Here is an 18,230-nt window from a genome sequence, read left to right on the forward strand (position 1 = left end):
CCTTGGACAGTGGGAACTGTAGAGAATTTAGCAAGAGTAGTATGTTTCCCAGCGTGTGCTATCAGATTACCTGCATTTGGGTAACACAGAGGGGCTACAGAATACCAGCAGATTAACTAGAAGGCAGACATGCACTGAAGCAGGCTCTGCCTGACTCTTTTGCTCTGAGTGATTACTGAGCAACAGTACTACAATGCCAGACTACTTGAATTCATGCCCCACCACACAAACCACCACACCAACATGACAGATAGCCCTTGCAGCATTTAGAATTTATTCTACAGCTTTTAAATTCTGGTATATATTTTATCTTTCACAATGTGCTTTTTCTCCTCTATTTCAGGATGACTTGGTAAACATTTTCCTGCACAATAATCTTATTTACAATTTTACTTCCAACATTCTTCAGTTTAGTACCTGTTTGATGTTTTATCAGAAATTATCCCAGTGTTTGAATCGTTTTACTTGGAGTACCAGAAACAATGGGATCAGCAGAGAGAGATGACAAACATGATGTGCACTTACAATAGGGGAAAAAACGCTATCTGTTACAATGTCAGCGATTCCCATCTTGCTAGTATGTACAATTTTCTAGTGAAAGGGCTTGAAAAAACAAAGCATTCTGTCATCTGACACCAATGCCCAGAGCAACAAGTTCATAGGCCTGAATGGCTCCTAAGGGCATTAGCATTTCTAAGCTATCGATTAAAAATATTAGTGAATTACATGACTTAATGAAGTATTTTTAAATAGATTCTAAATGTAGGAAATTCTGAGCAAAGTAAAACTTCATGTGGAACCTGTCAGGAGTTGAAGCTTTACTTGGAATCTGATTGCAATTTATAGTTTGGATTATTTCCTCCCACTGGATTTGGCAGGGGCTGTACTTTTGTAATGGCGTATTAGAGTCTTTAAATCTCTAATGAATCATCAACTTCCTGTAGAAACACTGTAACACAAGTGGTTTTGGTGCAGTGTAGCAATAAAGCAACACTTCGAAGACGTCTGCTGTGTGCTGAACTGCATCTCCCTTGCTGCTTTATAAATATGTATGATGTCAGAAAGTACAGTCTGTAAAATCCTACTGTTATAAAATTACTTAGCTGTTCCATCCTGTACAAGCAATATTAAAAGATATATTTAATCATGGTATAAGGCTAGTTGCATCCAGAGTATTCAGATAAATGAGGCTGAAGTTAAATGTCAGAATGGTGTCAAGCTCACCCATTACAAAGCCCTGAGGAAGGGCTGAAGATTTGTAAGTAGATACAGCTGGAAAACGGGAGAGGGTGACACACTATTTCCCTCAGCCAACAAGTCTGCTAAGAAGCTTATGCAATGTGTGTTCTTTGCATGGTTTCAAAGTGTACTTTGAAGAGAGAGCACTTACTGGTGGTGGGGAGGAATTGAAAGGCTAAGAAGTGCACTACTGCCATAAAACTGCATGAGGAAATAAAGTGCTTCGAGGTCAGATTCAGCTTGAATGCCAAGGGATGTGTGAACACTCTGACATGACCCTCCAGCTTTTATGAGGGATTTCAAACCTTGTTACTGACAGGAAGAGACACGAACAAAATCCTGATACAGCTGGTAGGGTTTTCTTTCCTCCCGGGAAAGAGCAACCCAGCTCTGTGGAAACAGCACGCTGAAGCTTTCTTTTCGACAGACAAATCAGATCGAAAATCAAAACTGTAAAAATCAAGTAATGCTTCTTCCCCTCAGACCCCAATGCTGTTCCAGTCCCACTGAGGTACAGCCGTTAGCCGCGGGGTTCTCGCCACCCTCTCTGAGGGATGATGTAGACGCACACGAAAGTAAAGCCACTCCCACACCTCAAGCCGTTACTGAGACAAAACAAGCTCACAGCCGGGTTTTACCCTATTTCCCGTGAGCATGACCGGCCTGTGCCTGCACCCAACACTGAAGAGACCAAATTACATCCCACCGTACTAAGGGGGGCACCCTCGCACACCTTTTAAGCCGGCGGCACTCTGCAGTCGTACATGCGCCGTGCGGCCACTGGGGCGGGAACACGAGCGCGATCCGGTGGGGTGAGCAGAGCCGAGCAGAGGGGAGGAGAGGAGAAAAGGGGAGGAGTGAGAGGTCTCAGCCCGCCACCTTCTCGCGTCGTTCCGTGCCGGCAAGGCCTGCCCTGCCCTGCCCTGCCTTGCCCTGCCCCTGGTTCGCCGGTCGGCGGGCGGGCCCGCGGGGTGTCGCGGAGCTATGGCGCAGCGGAGGGCGGCGGAGCGCGGGCCTTGCCAAGCGGCGGCGGCGGCAGCAGTAGCGGCGGCGGCGAGCGCCAAGCACCAGCGGCAGCTTCTAGAAGGTGCCGGGGGTTGGGGCAGCGGGAGCGAGCGTCCTGCCAGCGGTTAGCTGCCCGCACAGCCGCTCGCGCGGGCCGGGGACGGTGTCGGCAGGCCCAGAGGGCAACGTCCCCGGCCTGCGCGGGCGTTTGACACGGCCGCGAGGGGACAGCCGGTGTTTGTGGGGGGAGGCGGGTCTCGTGTGAGGAGAGACTGCGGGAGCCGGGCCTGTTCAGTCGAGAGGAGACTGAGAGGGGATCTCATTAGTGCATATAAATGTCTCAAAAGCGGGTGCCAGGCTCTTTTTCAGTGGTGCTCAGCGACAGGATAAGGAGCAAGGGCCATAAACTAAAACACGAGAAGTTTCGCTTCGACGTGAGTAACAACTTCTTTGCACTGAGGAGCACTGGAACAGGGATCCTGCTGTCCCTGGCCCTGCTTTGGCAGGGGGTTGGACTAGATGATCTTTTGAGGTCACTTCCGACCCCGATGATTCTGTGATTCATGCTTGTAACTGCTACATGGATGTCTCCTTCGGTCTTAGCTCAGCCAGAGCACACCTGTGGGATCACGCTGACCTCAAAGCGGGTAGAATTGCTAGCTTGTCCAGCCGGCTGTTTTGTCTGTGGGTTTCATTACCCTTTCACTGTGTTTTGCAACAGTGAGCTGGCAGTTTGACCCGCTTGAATGTTGTGCGTTGGCATTTAGTCATGCCACCAGTATTTGGGAATTAAAATACCGCCTTGCTATTTTTTTATGTTCTTCAGGTGGCCAAGACTGATGCTCGCTGTGAAGGTGTGCTACCCTGACAGTGTCAGAGTGTTTTAATACATATGCACCCTAGTGTGGATGCAGCAAGTTCTTACTGTGTATTCCTCTCTGTTTTAAATTCTGTGTGGGTATAGCTGTATTTGTGCCAGTTGTTGTGCTGCATGTGTATGGTCATATTGGTAAAAATCTGAAGTATAGAAGAGGCCTAAAATATAATTGTGTCACATATTGAACTCCCATTGCTTCCTTTACACAAGAACTCTAAAGCTAATAAAAGCTTGTATAGACATATCCAAGAGAAGTCTGAGTGTAAAATATGTGTAATTCTGAAGTCTTGAGAACTATAATCCTTATATCCCAAGTTGATGTGTGTTTACATTGTTTTTTCCTGATGAGTGTGTCTGTCCTGACTAGCTCTGGTGCTCTTTCTTAGGAGGGGAAAAAAATACAGTGAGCATGTCCAGAATTGCATTATCATACTGAAGATTTAAGTTTGAGTTAAATCTTTAGGTAACCAGACTGGCAAATGTATGGCAGAAAAAGTTAAAAATGCATCTGGCTTACTTTGTTTTGCTCTGTTTTTCTTTATTATTTATTAATTGATGCTTAAATTATTATGAATTATAGAAGTTGACTTCTACAGGATGTTTGCCAGTGTAAGAACTTCAGACGTATTTGAAAGCTTTCAGGGAATGTGAGCAGTGTGTTATATATATTATTGAGAGCATTGGTGGGAAGATCATGTCCACAGAGAGCTTGCCTTGAAGTTTCTACAAGTTTGAAGCCCATTGTGAGAGCAATGGTGTTTTGGTTTGGCTTTTTTAACTTTGTTATTGTTAAATTTCAGGAAAAGCTCAGGCAGAAGGTGGATCAGCTCGGACATCACTGCTTATATTAGTGTCCATCTTCTCATCGGCTGCTTTCCTTATGTTCCTGGTATATAGAAATTTCCCACAACTTAGTGAGTAAGTATGGCAGGAAAGGTTAATTTATTTGCTTTTCATTCAGTACCAAATTGTAGAGGAACCTACATGGGGTTAAGTGATTTTTAAACTGACATGAGTTAATTATAGACAGAAGCTAACATAAATATGAGTTTATAACCTGGAATGCTAGGATACAATGCATTAATATTGAACTACTAACTGGTAGGTTCTGTGAAAACAGAGTTGTATTTGACCTAGGATTTCTCTGCCACAGTTGAGATACCATGTTTTGAAAAGTTGCTTGCTGTCACATTAGCAGTGGTAACTCACTATGTTCTTAATGCTCTTCAGCTGAGAGGCAAAGCATGGTTGGGTAGGCCTAGGTTTGTTTGAAAATTCCTTGTGCGCTGGCATAATTGGAGGCTGTCATAAGAAGGGGACATCCTTCTTCCATATCTAAGCTTCATGTTCTTTTTTTCTCCTTTTTGTTGCATCTGGTACTTGTGTTGCAAAGATAGATAGTTTGACAAGGTGGAAGTCTGCTTGCCTGACAATTTTCTTTTTTCTTTTAGTAGTTATTTTTCTGTCTGATAAACTTGCTCAACAAGTTCAGTTTGCAACAATCCAGTCACTAAGTCTGGTACAGCGGAAGAGAGGACACTCAACTGTGCTGCCCAGGGTTGCACCAGATTAAGGTGTGACATGAGATTTTGCTCTTAAAGCTTTGTTTGTTTTTGAGGTAAAACTTTGCTGCTGCTCTTGCTGCCCTTCAGATGTTAAGACCCTAGTGCTGAGGCAGTTGCAGTTGTTTTTGGCTGAAATGTTGAGCGCTGTTCAGTTGCCAAGGTTTGGTTTGTGTAATTATTTGGTTTTGATCAGTACTTGGTAAGAAAAAAAAAAATTCTAGGAATGAAGCAGATTATTGTAATGAATAAAGAAAGTTTGCAAATATCTAAACTTGAGGATTTTCTAATGCAAAACATATTGTAAATATTGTGTTCATCTGAGAATGTTACCATAATAATTCATGTGGTTTGTTTGATGAGGCTGCAGTTTAGTGATGTAGTGTATGAAATTACCTATATATTCAGTAACTAATTTTATTATACTGTTTGATTATACTTACCACCACTTCTGTCTTTTTTTTTTTTTTGTTTCTTCAGGGAAGAAAGAGAATGCATAAAGGTTCCTAGAGATATGGATGATGCAAAGGCCTTGGGAAAAGTCTTGTCCAAGTATAAGGACACATTTTATGTTCAAGTGTTAGTGGCTTATTTTGCCACGTATGTTTTGTATCCTTTTTCAAATATAAAGGGCAGTTTTGATGGGCATATTTATCTCAAAAAGAAATCTTGTATGTTCTTGATTATGGGTGAAGATTAACCTACCTAGTGTGGTTTAGACACAAATATTCCAAAAATCTTTGAACTTAAAAACATTTCTTTCATGTTTCAGTATGCTTTTTGCACTGCAAGAAAGGATTGAGTAGAAAGAAATTGATGCATCATCTATAGTAGTAAATGGTGGTGGGGATTTGCATGCAGCTTCACCTTGACTCTGTCTGTTATGGACAATATTTTTAGCTTTGATATCAGACTCGGTCTCATTTTACTGGTTTGCTAACTTTTTAAATTGCAAACTGAATTACCAGTCAGAAATTACTGTTGATCCTAAGGAATACTGAGATTACTTCACTGTTCTTCCTTGAGATGTTCATGAGTGCCATGTCAGGGTAATTTACAGAATATTTTGCAGCATTTCTAAAGGAAAGTGTTTTGAGCCTACTTTCATCTCTGCAGTGCCCACATTCAAAAAAATTCCTTTTAGATAGCTAAATTTCTGAAGTAGTTTCTGCCTGGGGAGACACAAAGACTGTGTTCCTTGTTAACTTTTTTCTCAGTGCTGTATGTATTAATTAATCATTAAGCACACTCATAACTGGAACACTTAACTGAAGGTTAATAACTTAAAAGCCGTATAAGAGGTCTGTTTTATATTTTAATGCAGGAGGCTTTTGTAACTCAGTATTGAATTGTAAATCAGTATTGAATGTGCCGTTGGTAAGTGTCCTCTGGCTTGGTCTTTTTAGGTGTAGTTCACAAGTAATAGATTTAGGAAGAAAATTAAAATGTTAGTTTATATATTAACAAGAAGTAGAACAGAATTGGCTGTTTATTGAATTACTATAGCAGCTGATACGATGACACTTCCTGCCTTAGCAGTAGACCGTGTTCAGTTGGCAAGCATGTTACAGTTATCTCAGAACATTGACACTTAGAAAAAGTTGTACTGGTTCTAATGGACTTGAGGAAGATTATTGGGCTTTGTGATACTTCAGTCAATTCAACTCGGATAAAATAGTTTGCAGATACAATTTTGCTTTATATTTCTGTCTGAAGTGGGCCATACATCCTGGTCTCAAGCATACCTAGCAAGCCTTAAGCTCAAGGGTCTGTTTGCTTACGACGCAGAAACTTAATTTTGCCTTTTTGAAAAATTCTGACTGAAATTATCTGATCATGTGTCCTAGTTTTACCTAGTGATTGCACCATATCTATTTGTAAGGAAGTAGAAATTGCCTTCATGCATGTCTGTCTTCCATGGAACTCATAGTAGTTAATGGGCTTGGGTGGTTGTGTGAACATTTCAGAGAGGATATCTGAAATTTGCATATCTCTAGCCAACGTTGTAAAATCAGAAGGATGTGTTTCCTGTAATGTTATGATAAATCTCCAGTGTCAGTTGGAGCACAGAGAAAGAAGAATGTAGTACAGCTTTTATTACTTAGTGACTAATTTTTGTATGTGTAATGATCAATCTACTGCTTGTTCCTCTTGGGCTTTTTTTGCTCCTCTGCACATGTGTTTTGAAATAAAGATCTTTAGAAGCTATGCCTATTTATATTTATGCTTTTCCAATTGAAATACATATATCCTGACTGCTTATAAAATTAAGAAATGGGTAGCTTTTAATTTTGGTTGGTTTGTTTTGTGGTTGGTTTTTCTTTTTTCCTTAAGTAAGATGCACCCAGCTTGCAAACGTTTGCTATTCCTGGGTCTATATTTCTCAGTATCCTGTCAGGGTTTCTTTATCCCTTTCCATTGGCCTTATTTCTTGTTTGTCTGGTAAGTATGAAAACTAGTTTGTGAGGGCATATATTTCTGTCTATTTGGAATATAACCAATCATCTGATCAGTTTCCTGTTTGAAATTATCAGAGTCTGAGTGAAATAGGGGTGTACTTCAGTTTCTGAGGAATGAATAAGTTCTCATTCAGCTCTGTTGTGAGAATGGTGTTACCCACAAAATTCACTGTAGCACTGAATGATGATCCAAAGGGCTAAACTGTTTCTCAAAATTTTCTTAATAATGGAGGCATCTGAGTATGAATCAGCCAGTTTCCTTTAAATTTGTTTAGCATCCCCCAGAACCTGATTGTAATTTCAGAACACAATTATCGCATAGCAAAACACATTTATTTTTAAATGGCTTACATACCCAAGAAGCTTCATTTAAGATACAAAGTCTATGTTAATGACGAGCTTCAAAAAATACATAAAAAAGATGCAGTCATAATGAGCTGTAGTACATAAGAATGAGATAATTGAGTAGGTATAGAGGACCAAGTTGACGATTTTTCAAGTTAACATCTCTTTAATGCTTTTGTGCCCCTTATTTGCAAAGCTTTCACTGTTCAAAATCTTAAAACTGTAGAAGCACTCAGTATTAACTGGTAAGTAATCAGCATTGTCTACTTTGAATGTTAAGATTGATCTACATGCCCTGGAAATAAAGGAACTGTCTTGTCTAAGAACAGCATTCTTAGAGAGTGTATATACTGCTGAAGGAGAGCCCCTGAGCCCCAGTGGAGGGCTGCATAGGAGCAGGTATTATGCAGCCATGTAGTTAATAGGGATATAAGGCTAAGATTAATTAGACTTTCTGCTCATTTGTTCTTTTTTTGTTTTTCAGTGTTCTGGACTTGGAGCTTCATTTTGCTATATGCTTTCATACCTAGTGGGACGTCCTGTTGTATACAGATATCTAACAGAAAAAGCAGTAAAATGGTCAGAACAGGTAAATTTTTTAGAGATGCTGAAATTTGTCAGAAAATGTGTACTATAATAGCATAGAAAACCACGGCTTTATGCTTATGTATCTAGTTACAAACAAAGGATTCTGCCTCCTTTCTAACACTGTGTAATTACTTTCTCTGAGCATTTTTAAACAGTGGAGAATATTCCTGTTTTTTATGGTATTTCCTGTGAGGAAGTTATTTTTACCTAGGAAGAGTTTGCAACTGATAACCCCTGATTTAGCTGATGTCAGTAGGAAACCTCTCCAGTTTCAATTTAAAATAATAGCTCTCCTAGCATCATAACTAATGAAAGCTGGGTTTGTGTTATTTATAGGGGAAGAAAACCCATAGCTGTATGTTTGATTGCAAAACCTTAATTTGAAGATGATGATGTGGTTGGAGCATTTGGAAACTTTCTTTTACGATATCTGATAGCATTACTTTCAGCAAGTGTTAGTTGTCAGATGAAGTTAAAAATTTACAATTCAGAATCATAGTGTGATTAGTATTTGGCCTTATGGCTCTTGGTTTGATACTGTGAAACATGAGGTTTTTTTGAGGGGGGAGGGGGCAAGTATGAAGCACAACATACAAATGTACTCTGTTCAAGATTTTTTTTAATTCATGTAAAAGTAGTCTAAACTTCTTCTCTATGAGATAAGATATAGAACTGAGTCTGATACATTTGACCTTATTAAATAATACAATAGTATTTTGGCTCTTGACCCATGTAAATCCTTGTATCACAGTGTAATCTTGAGGCTGTTCTGGGTAACAAATGATTACTACTTCCACTTAATAGACCTGGATATGTGATTTAAAATTATGTGATTACATGTGCAGCTCATATCTCACTGTTTGCAGGTTAATTGGACTATATTGTGCTTGAATTTTGAGGACTAAGATGCAAGGTTAATCAAGGTTTAAATATTTGTCCTTCACTAAGATTAAAAACCCCACAGTGGTATTACTGAAAAATAGCAGGGCTACTGACTTCAGTGTTGTAGCTAAAGCTGAGGGGGGGGGGGGGGGGGGGAAGTTGCTACCTAAGATTTAGGATGGAACTGCAATCAGACCAGGCTTGATTTCAATTGTCTGGGGCCAGATGACCATGTTTAGGCTTGGTGAAGGTCTGCCAGGATAGGCCAGAAATGGTGGATGTTTTGCTGTTCTTAAAAGTTGGTTTGAGGTTGCAGTTCTCGCTTGAAAGAGCTGATGTACCAAAATAGGCTGGAAGGAGAAGAGACTTTGATATAGTCCTAGTGTAATGAACTGGGCTAGACTCTAGACTTGAGAATATAACTAAGACTGTACATGAGGTTGGGGTATTGTGGTTGCTCCTGGATAAGTAATGGTAGGCTTTCTGACTTCTGGGTTAGATAGGTTTTGCAACTGCCTTGGCAGCAGCCACATGATGAACTTCAGAGCCATGACTAGGGTAAGTTTGCAAGAGAGGAATACAGCTGTGTTTGAAGTTTGATCATGAGTTACAATGAAATGGTTTAGGAGCAAATGTCACTGCTAGTTCCTGCAAAAGCTTTACAAATAGGATGACAAGCTGGCCATGCTGATTTGGGCTACAGTTAGACAGACAGAGGTTGCTGTGTTCAAGTTAGGGTTAGGCCTGCTGCTGTGCCTAATTACTTGTTTGCTGTTTATGTTGGCTGATTCAATGCCATGCTCCACTACAGACTGGTATTTCCAGACTAACTTCAGCGCTGCTTAACAGTTGATTCACTGATGACTCTTCCTTGAGTCACTCATTGTTTAGCTGATTTTTGTTTGCAACTTGTAACTTTCTACAAGAGAGACTCAAAAAAACCCCTAAAAATGCTCTAGTAGTAAAATAATTGTTTACCTATTTTATGTATTTTCAAGGCAGGCATTTTTTTACTAATTATTTTGTTGTTGGCTTTGTTTTGGCAGGTTGAACGACACAGAGAACACCTCATTAACTACATAATATTTTTGAGAATAACACCTTTTCTTCCCAATTGGTTTATCAATATAACATCTCCTGTAATTAATGTGCCATTGAAAGTATTTTTCATTGGCACTTTTCTAGGTAAGAATTCTGGCTAGTGACTCGCGGTTTGGGGTAGCCTGCAGGGGTATTTGCACCTGTGTATGAGTTATTCAGCAGAGATCACCACCTAGTGGACAGCCAAACGATTACACAAGAATTTTTTTGTATTTCTCGATGTGTGATGCTTGTACCGTCAAGATTTTTAGTAGTCAGGACTATTCTGATGCATTGAGCGAGAGGTAATGAGCCCAGTCTTAATTACTTGATTAAGGAAACATACATTATAAGAACACTGTATTGGTAACTTTGTTTCACTCAATGACTAAGCACCTTCCTCAACTTCTGTAAGTTCCTGTTTTGAATTCAGTATAACTGTGTGAGGATGTATGGGACTTTGATCTAAAGGATTTTTAATCCCCAATCCATTTTATTCATCATACTATATCTTCCTAGGAGTGAATTCATAATTTAACTAATGTAGTGCTAAACACTTTAGGTTTGTAATTGGCATTTTTTTGCAAATGATTTTTAATCTGCTTAGGAAACTATCTATATTTTTCCTTTATGAACTTAAAATTGGTTTGTAGAGAGAGCTTGAAATCTGCAGAGTCTAAAGAGCAAAGATTCTTTTATTGGTTACCTGTGTTTGGTATTTGGTATTAAAAATATTTAAAATGGCATAAAGCCAGTTCTTTTGATAAGGGTTTTTTTGTCTTTAATTTTGTATTTGCACTTCTCTTAAAAAAACCACACCAAAAACGAAAACAAAAAAAACCTCAAGCATGCAACACAACAGTCTGAAATTTTGGGTCTTAAAAGTTTGACTAATTTATGTTTTGTTTTATTTTTTTTTTGCTGACAAGCTATTTTTTTATTCCTTTGCCTTCCTACCGTTCTAATTCCCCACTCCAGGTGTGGCACCACCATCTTTTGTAGCCATTAAGGCAGGAACAACGCTGTACCAACTTACAACAGCAGGGGAAGCTGTTTCCTGGAACTCTGTTTTTGTTCTCATGATTCTAGCCATCCTCTCCGTCCTACCAGCTGTCTTCCAGAAGAAACTGAAACAGAAGTTTGAATAAGGATCAGACTGGACCAGAATTTCCCATACTTCATCTCAGGATCAGCACTTCTGATATTTGTATATTTGCTTTTCTATTGGATCTTAAGCAATTAAAGAGGAGTCTTGTAATTGATAAGAATGTCTTTAAATGAACACATGGCCCAGAATTGAAGGAACTGTGTTCAGAAATGTACTACATATAGTTTTGTAACCAAACCATCAGTGTTTTACTTTGGGAGGGGGTGTATGTGGCACTGAGGATGAGGGAAGTGTAAAAACAGATGTAACGTTTTGTTCTGATTATATGCAGAGCGAAAAATGTAATGTAGACATAAACTACAGATAATGCTTTCTAAAACTTGCAGGAAACCTTAACTATTCAGTCCAGTTTTGTAATAATCTCTGTAGGCATGCATGTGATCTGGTCTGAGTACATTTCCTCATCAACAATATTTCTGTTTTTTTTCCCTTTGGGATTTCCAAAATAATAACAATATAATAACGGTGCTCACTCAGAAACAAAGGGGGTTTTGCAGTACTTTAATTACAATGATATTCTCATTCTGATTGTTTACTTTGACTTATTAGCGCTGTGTGGATTTAAATACTTGAACTGACATCTGCTTTAACAGATTTAACTGGATTAACAAAGGCAAAGTGTCACATCATTCCCTCTTGTCCTCTGTAAAGTTTTATTCTGGGAAAGATAAGGAAAGGGAGAGAGCAGGTTAGAATTTTGATCGTGGCTTGTTGACTATTTTGACTTTCTAATTTTTATTTTTTTACTGTTAATTATTTTGCCAATATTTCACTTGCTTAGATTTATCCTGCCAATTTAAGAAAATGATTGTATGATTATATAAAACTTTCAGCAATTGTCATGGTTTAGCCCTAGCCGGTAACTTAGCACCACGCAACCACTTGCTCATCCTCCCTTTTCCCCCCCTCCACAGGGCGGGATCGGGAGGAGACTCAAAAGAGTTTAAACCCCACGGGTTAAGATAAGAACAGTCCACTAACTAAAAAAGAGTAAAATATAGTGATAGTAGAATACCAACACTAACAACAAACATTATTTATAATAGGAAACAATAACAACAAAAAAAGCTCAGAAAACACAGTTGCTGACCACCGGCTGACCAATACCCAGCCAGACCTGAGCAGCGATCAGGCCCTTCTGGGTGCCTCCCCCTAGTTTATATGCTGGGCATGACATGCTGTGGTATGGATGTGGTAGCCCCTTTGGCTAGTTTGGGTCAGGTGTCCTGTCTCTGCTGTCTCCTGGCTTCTTGTGCCCCTCCTCGCTGGCAGAGCATGAAAGACTGGAAAGTCCTTGACCAGAGTAAGCACTGCTCAGCAGCAGCTCAACCACTGGTGTGTTATCAGCATTATTCTCTGACTAAAGCCAAAACACTGCACTAAAACTAAAGCACTGCACCAGCTGCTAGGAAGAAATTTAACAGCTGAAACCAGGACTGTATCTGCCCCTTATTCTATATCCTTTATGTCAAGCTCAGGTTCCACATTTTCCAATATACCAGTATCTTTTTTGTCTCTCACAGAGGTATCATTCCTTAGTCTGTGGACCATCCCTATGAAGTTTGCTGCATTCATTCAGTCCATGATCTCTTGTAACCGTCCTTCAGGGCAGGAGACATGGTGTGTGGTGTTGGATTGTTGCCTGATGATGTCACCACTGAGCTCATCTGGTCTCGTCGAAGTTCATTCTTTGCTGGGGTGATGATCTGAGGGATGTCAGGTTCAGTCGATGATGACCTGAGAACAGGACTGGGAGACTCCTGCTGCTGGTTTTTCCCATGACTGTTCTCTGCTGATGATCATGACGGTACATATTTTCAGAGCCCAGAGTGGCAGAGACAGGCATATAGCTGATGGGCTATAGAAGCCTTATATAGCAGGCAACAGCATGTAATTAAGTTTATTGTCTGTTTTCCCCAAAATTAAATCCCCTTGAGGTACACACCAGACTTCCGCATCTTCTCACATAATCCACCAATTATATCCAGGTTCCTGAGCAAAAGCAATCCCACGACTGCGTTTGCCTTTACCTGAAGAAGGAATAACCCGGACTGTCTTCCCCAGCAAATTCTTTATGTGCACCACAGGAACTTCATCCCCCTCTGCAGTACATAAAAGTTCCGATTGGGCTGGGCTAGCCCTGTTGGCAGATCCCCTAGTGTTGACCAACCAGGTGGCTTTTGGTAAATGTGTACCCCAATGTTTGAAAGTCCCACTGCCCATTGCTCTCAGTGTAGTTTTTAACAGGCCATTGTACCGTTCAATTTTCCCAGAGGCTGATGGGGATGTGCTGTGGGGACAGCCATGATGTGCTGTGGTATAGAAGAAACTACTAGGAAGAAAATTAACTGTTAAGCTGAAACCAGCACAGCAGTGTAATTTTAATTACCATTTCTAAAGCAATGCATAAAAAGAGTATAAAATTTTTCATTGCAGGTTGATTAGCTAGAAGAAATGTCAGGTAGGCAAATTGGTGCAATTCTTACTAAAAAGCTGATTCTGAATAATATTCAAAGTATCATGTAACAGAAGGCTTTTGTGTCTGTATATAAAATTGACAGGATCGTTCCATTGTCTGATAAGTCAGTAACTGGCAAGAGGCAACCAGCTGATTTACCTTTAAGCAGAAGTATATATATTCACTCAGTAAGGTATATGATACCTCTCTTTGTATGCTTACAACTGTTGTAGCTTGTAATGTTAGTGGAATTCCATAAAGTGATGCCCTGATCAGCAAGGAACTGGGGTGTGCATTTAAGTTTTATCCTACTGAAACCAGTGCTGCTTATATGCTTTAAGTTGGTGCCCCTAAAGTATCTTGCTGAAATGGCAGTTGGCACATTAGCATATGCTCCAATTCAGTCTTTTATTTGTCTGTATCTTCATGTTACCATACGATAGATCATTGAGAGCAGTTCCATAAATGTGATAATGTAGAAGGTACTGCTACCTTAAAGGTTTTTTGTTTTTTGTTTTTGTAACATAATTGACTCCTTCGATTCATCACAGTATTACATGTGAATATTCAGTAAATATTATTGATACACTTTTATTTAAATTCAGGCTGTACAGTAAATGGTATTTTTGACATAGATGGATAAAGGAATTCATATCACTACTGTTTGCAAGTTTATCGTAAGATCATTTAGCTTCAGCAGTTGGTTTGTTATTAGATTTTACTCTAAAAGTGTACTTTATTGGCATTTAAAACTGAGCAGTGATTATTTCTGTTGCTGCAGTTTTGATCTCAGAGGTTGCCTACCCAGGGGATTTATTCCATAGTAAACTTTAGTGTGAATTTAGCTGTTGTAAGCAAGCGTCTCCTGGACTGTTGGCATGTGAAGTTGCTGTATATTTACAGCCTACTTTTCTGCATAGTTAGTTTTTCATGCAGATGAACTGTCAGAATAAACTACTTACTACTTATTGCCCAGTGGTTTTTCTTAGCATTTGTCTCAATTTCTGGTCAATTACAGATGCTCTTGTGAAATCCTTTCTGTGCTGTATAAAGCCAATGTTTGGTGGAACCAAGGTTCTAAAGACTAAAGAGGGAACACTAAACGCTAAAGAAGGAACTGAACTTTTTCAGTTTAATGTGAATCACGCTATTGCTTGACATTTTCACTTGAGTTGTATTTCACTGTGTAGATCAGATCAGGCTATGTCATTGGAAAACCTATTGTGTTTCAGCCATGGACTGTGTTCCCATCACAGTGGCTATAAGCCTTAAGACTTTAAAAAGGTCAAAAATAAGGTCCTTTCCTTTTGCAAAACCTTAGTTGTTTTTTGTTTGTTTGTTTTGTTTTTTTTAACCTGTTCCTTCTGTGCTTATCTTCAGCTGCCAATGGCCCCAAGCGGTTTCCTACCCCTCAAGGACTAAGGGTGGTGAGGAGTAAGGAAGGCCTTGTGGAAAAAGATAAAAAAGCACTGTGTTATGGAATACTCTACTAGCCTATATTTTTAGGGAATCCAGCAAGTGATCCAAGGGATAGCTGTAATATTTTGATAGTAAGAAAGTGACTACCATGAAATGAACCAGGACAGGCAGGTGTAGCTTTGATTTTACTTGCAAGGAGTTTTGAGGTGTTAGGTAACGTGTCTATCTTTTGGACTGTTTTGTGATACCTGCATGACATCATCACTAAATGTCTCTTGCCATTTGATAATAAAGCTATTACATAAAACATGGAACATTGTATCTTTTAGTACAATGAAGCATACTAAACTTCACATTAAGCTTATCTTTTTTATTGACCTGTTTAAAAGGGATGAATTCTTCTTAAATGGTGTTTTTAATGACTGATTAAAAATTAAACTGAGCTGTTTACATCTGTAGATGAGATTAATTTTGTTTCTACCTCTATTTCAGAATATGTAGATAAACTTGACTTTTCTAATTTTTCACAACAGTAATTTTGAAAAGTTTTTGTATTTTGCACTGAAAGGCATAATTTGCTTTTTTTATGAATTCTTGATGAAAGGCTCATGTGCTGAAGTTATAATTCATCTTCCCTTTATATTCTGTTCTTTCCAGTTTATGAAATTCTCTTTTTGTGCCTTGTATAGAAAATTGATGCTGAAAGCTTGCCAAAAGGTTAAGAAAACAGAAGTAAAAAGGTGTGAAGTCTTTCTTAAAAAGTTAGTGAATGATACTATTATGTAAAGTCAAAGCATGGCTTTTGTTGTTAGGTAACTCTGAAAGATTTTTGTGTGCTGTTCCTGAGCCTATTCATCCTGTATAGTTTCTGTGATAACCTATTTTTATGACAGTAACGACACGTGTGGATTGCTCTGCTTTGCATTAGAACTGATGTATGTTTCCTGCCTCATACTCTGCCGTTCACTGGGATTAAGCTGCCCTACCAGCAGAACAGACTCAGCCAGGTAGCTGATCCAGGACTGAAATACCCAGCAGTTACTGCAGGTACAATTTTGTGAATGTACAGACTAACTGAAATAGGAGCCTTTGTGAGAGTGTTACTACAGGAATGAAATTCGTACGTCCAGTGTTTTGCACTAGAAATTTATTAAAGGAACAAACAGGAAATGCATTTCTTGTTTAGTCACATACTTTTCTTCTTTCTTGTAATAACTGGAGTAATAACTCTGGGAATTGTGGGAGCTGAAGCACTAAGAATCATGCCTTCTAGTCAAATTCCTCTGTTCAAAATTAACTTGGACACAGAGAACAAATCCTGTCCCAGAAGTGATGCCTGAGTGCCTGTCCATTCCTTATCACCCAGTACAGAGCTGTGCCAGAAAGGGGAAGTCAAACTATCCCTTAAATATATAATATTTTCATAATGTAGGACAATTGCTTTTGCAAGATTACAGAACAGTTTTGTGTGGTTGGGTTTTTTTTTTGGTTTTACCCCTCCAGAAGGCTGAAAAAAATACAGGTCAAATTACAGAAAACTTTCCTTCTGTCATAAATGTTGTGAGGTTTGTAAATCATGTATTTCAGTATAGCAGTGTTAAGAGGGAAAAGTTTTGACAGGAGTGTGGGATCCAGAGTGAGCTTTTCGGATTCCCCCTCAAAGAGAAGTCAGTTATTCTGATTATTTCTACGACCAATTGATGTCTTACAATGATACATATTTCTGTTCACCTCTCAGCTAGTGGCTCTATAGCTCCAGGTCACCCAAAAGAAGTGAAAGAAGTTATGGCCTTTAAATAATGGCAATTAATATGAATAAGAGCATAATATGTTTACTAACATACCATAACTCCCCTTCCTGACCTACTGTAATAATTCATGTTTCATTGTTTCCTAGTATACAAGGAAGAATTTGGGTCTGGATTATGAGAGCTAAATTGATGACTGGTGTATAACTATGCAAGAGGCCTTGTAAAAGCTTCTTTCTGTAGATGGTCTTCAAAGCACAGAAAATTCTGCTTCTGCACATCTCTAGGACTTCAATATCATCTTCATAGCCTCAGGAGGTCAGCAGGCTCTGGAGAGGAGTGGAGTGCCACAGTGGGACATACCTTTTAAAATTTTGCATTGTAACTAAAATGTAATGTTACGGGAGTAACTTCTGATGTTTCTTTCACAACACTTGCCCTTGAGCAGTTGTATCCAATAATTTGGAATTTGCAGTGTTTACTGTACTTGGAAAAATTCTATGCCATGAAAAGGGGCTTTGAGCAAATCACAATTCCACAGACTTTCTCAACATCATAAATAATACTTAGAAGAATTCATAATATAGTTTAGTGTTGTGGCCTTACTCAAGAACATCTAAGCAATTCACAAAGTTTACTGACAAAATTGCCATATTTTGGGTGTTTCCTGTGATGGGAATATTGCTCAAGAAGACTGACAGATTAAAGCTACTAGCCTTTGAATTAGGCATCAGAGATGTTGCTTGTGGTCACTAGGCAAGAGTATTTCAGAAATTAAATAATCATGGGGTAGAAGATACGATAGGAGGAATGGGAGGAGGAAGCTCCAACTGTTTGGGTACATGTACTGGATCGTAGAATCATATCATCACAGAATAGTTAAGGTATGAAAGGACCTTCAGGTCATTAAATTCCAAACCCCTGCCATTAGCAGGGACACCTCACACTAAACCATATCACCCAAGGCCTTGTCCAACCAATCCTTGAACACTGCCAGGGATGGAGCATTCACAACCTCCCTGGGCAACCTACTCCAGTGCCTCACCACCCTAACAGGAAAGAATTTCTTCCTTATATCCAATCTAAACTTCCCCTGTTTAAGTTTTAACCCCTTTTATTCCTTGTCCTATCACTACAGTCCCTAATGAAGAGTCCCTCCCAGGCATGCCTATAGGCCCCCTTCAGACGCTGGAAGGCTGCTATGAGGTCTCCACGCAGCCTTCTCTTCTTCAGGCTGAACAGCCCCAACTTTCTCAGCCTGTCTTCATACAGGAGGTGCTCCAGCCGATTATCCTTGTGGCCCTCCTCTGGACTTGTTCTAACACTTCTGTGTCCTTTTATGTAGATGACTAGATTTAAGAGCTATGAGGCTGTAAGCTGGCTGGGAAAGCAGAGAATTT

General features: G+C 39.5%; 1 protein-coding gene and 1 long non-coding RNA gene across 2 annotated transcripts; both read left to right on the forward strand.

Moving 5' to 3' along the window:
* The first annotated feature begins 2,171 nt into the window (after positions 1–2,171).
* TMEM41B (transmembrane protein 41B) lies at positions 2,172–11,733 on the forward strand. Its single transcript, XM_061462936.1, has 7 exons — positions 2,172–2,326; positions 3,922–4,039; positions 5,164–5,292; positions 7,032–7,125; positions 7,972–8,076; positions 10,004–10,142; positions 11,016–11,733. Exons 1-7 carry the CDS (start codon positions 2,224–2,226, stop codon positions 11,183–11,185), a joined length of 858 nt encoding a protein of 285 aa, XP_061318920.1. The 5' UTR covers positions 2,172–2,223; the 3' UTR covers positions 11,186–11,733.
* Positions 11,734–12,729: 996 nt separating this feature from the next.
* Positions 12,730–17,558, forward strand: LOC133274135 (uncharacterized). Its single transcript, XR_009745045.1, has 2 exons — positions 12,730–16,129; positions 16,980–17,558. It is a non-coding gene; the product is annotated as an uncharacterized LOC133274135 (long non-coding RNA).
* The last annotated feature ends 672 nt before the right edge of the window (positions 17,559–18,230 follow it).

The sequence above is a fragment of the Pezoporus flaviventris genome, unplaced genomic scaffold (assembly GCF_033815535.1).
Source record: "Pezoporus flaviventris isolate CSIRO_AGI_PZ_B2104156 unplaced genomic scaffold, CSIRO_AGI_Pfla_v1 ptg000036l, whole genome shotgun sequence".
In the NCBI taxonomy this organism is placed as follows: Eukaryota; Metazoa; Chordata; class Aves; order Psittaciformes; family Psittacidae; genus Pezoporus; species Pezoporus flaviventris.

Excerpts from the sequence above, each read along its gene's own strand:
- TMEM41B (XM_061462936.1), top strand. The coding sequence starts at position 2,224 with ATGGCGCAGCGGAGGGCGGCGGAGCGCGGGCCTTGCCAAGCGGCGGCG. Across the intron at positions 2,327-3,921 it reads CCAGCGGCAGCTTCTAGAAG|GAAAAGCTCAGGCAGAAGGT; the intron begins GTGCCGGGGGTT and ends GTTAAATTTCAG. Across the intron at positions 10,143-11,015 it reads TTTCATTGGCACTTTTCTAG|GTGTGGCACCACCATCTTTT; the intron begins GTAAGAATTCTG and ends TCCCCACTCCAG.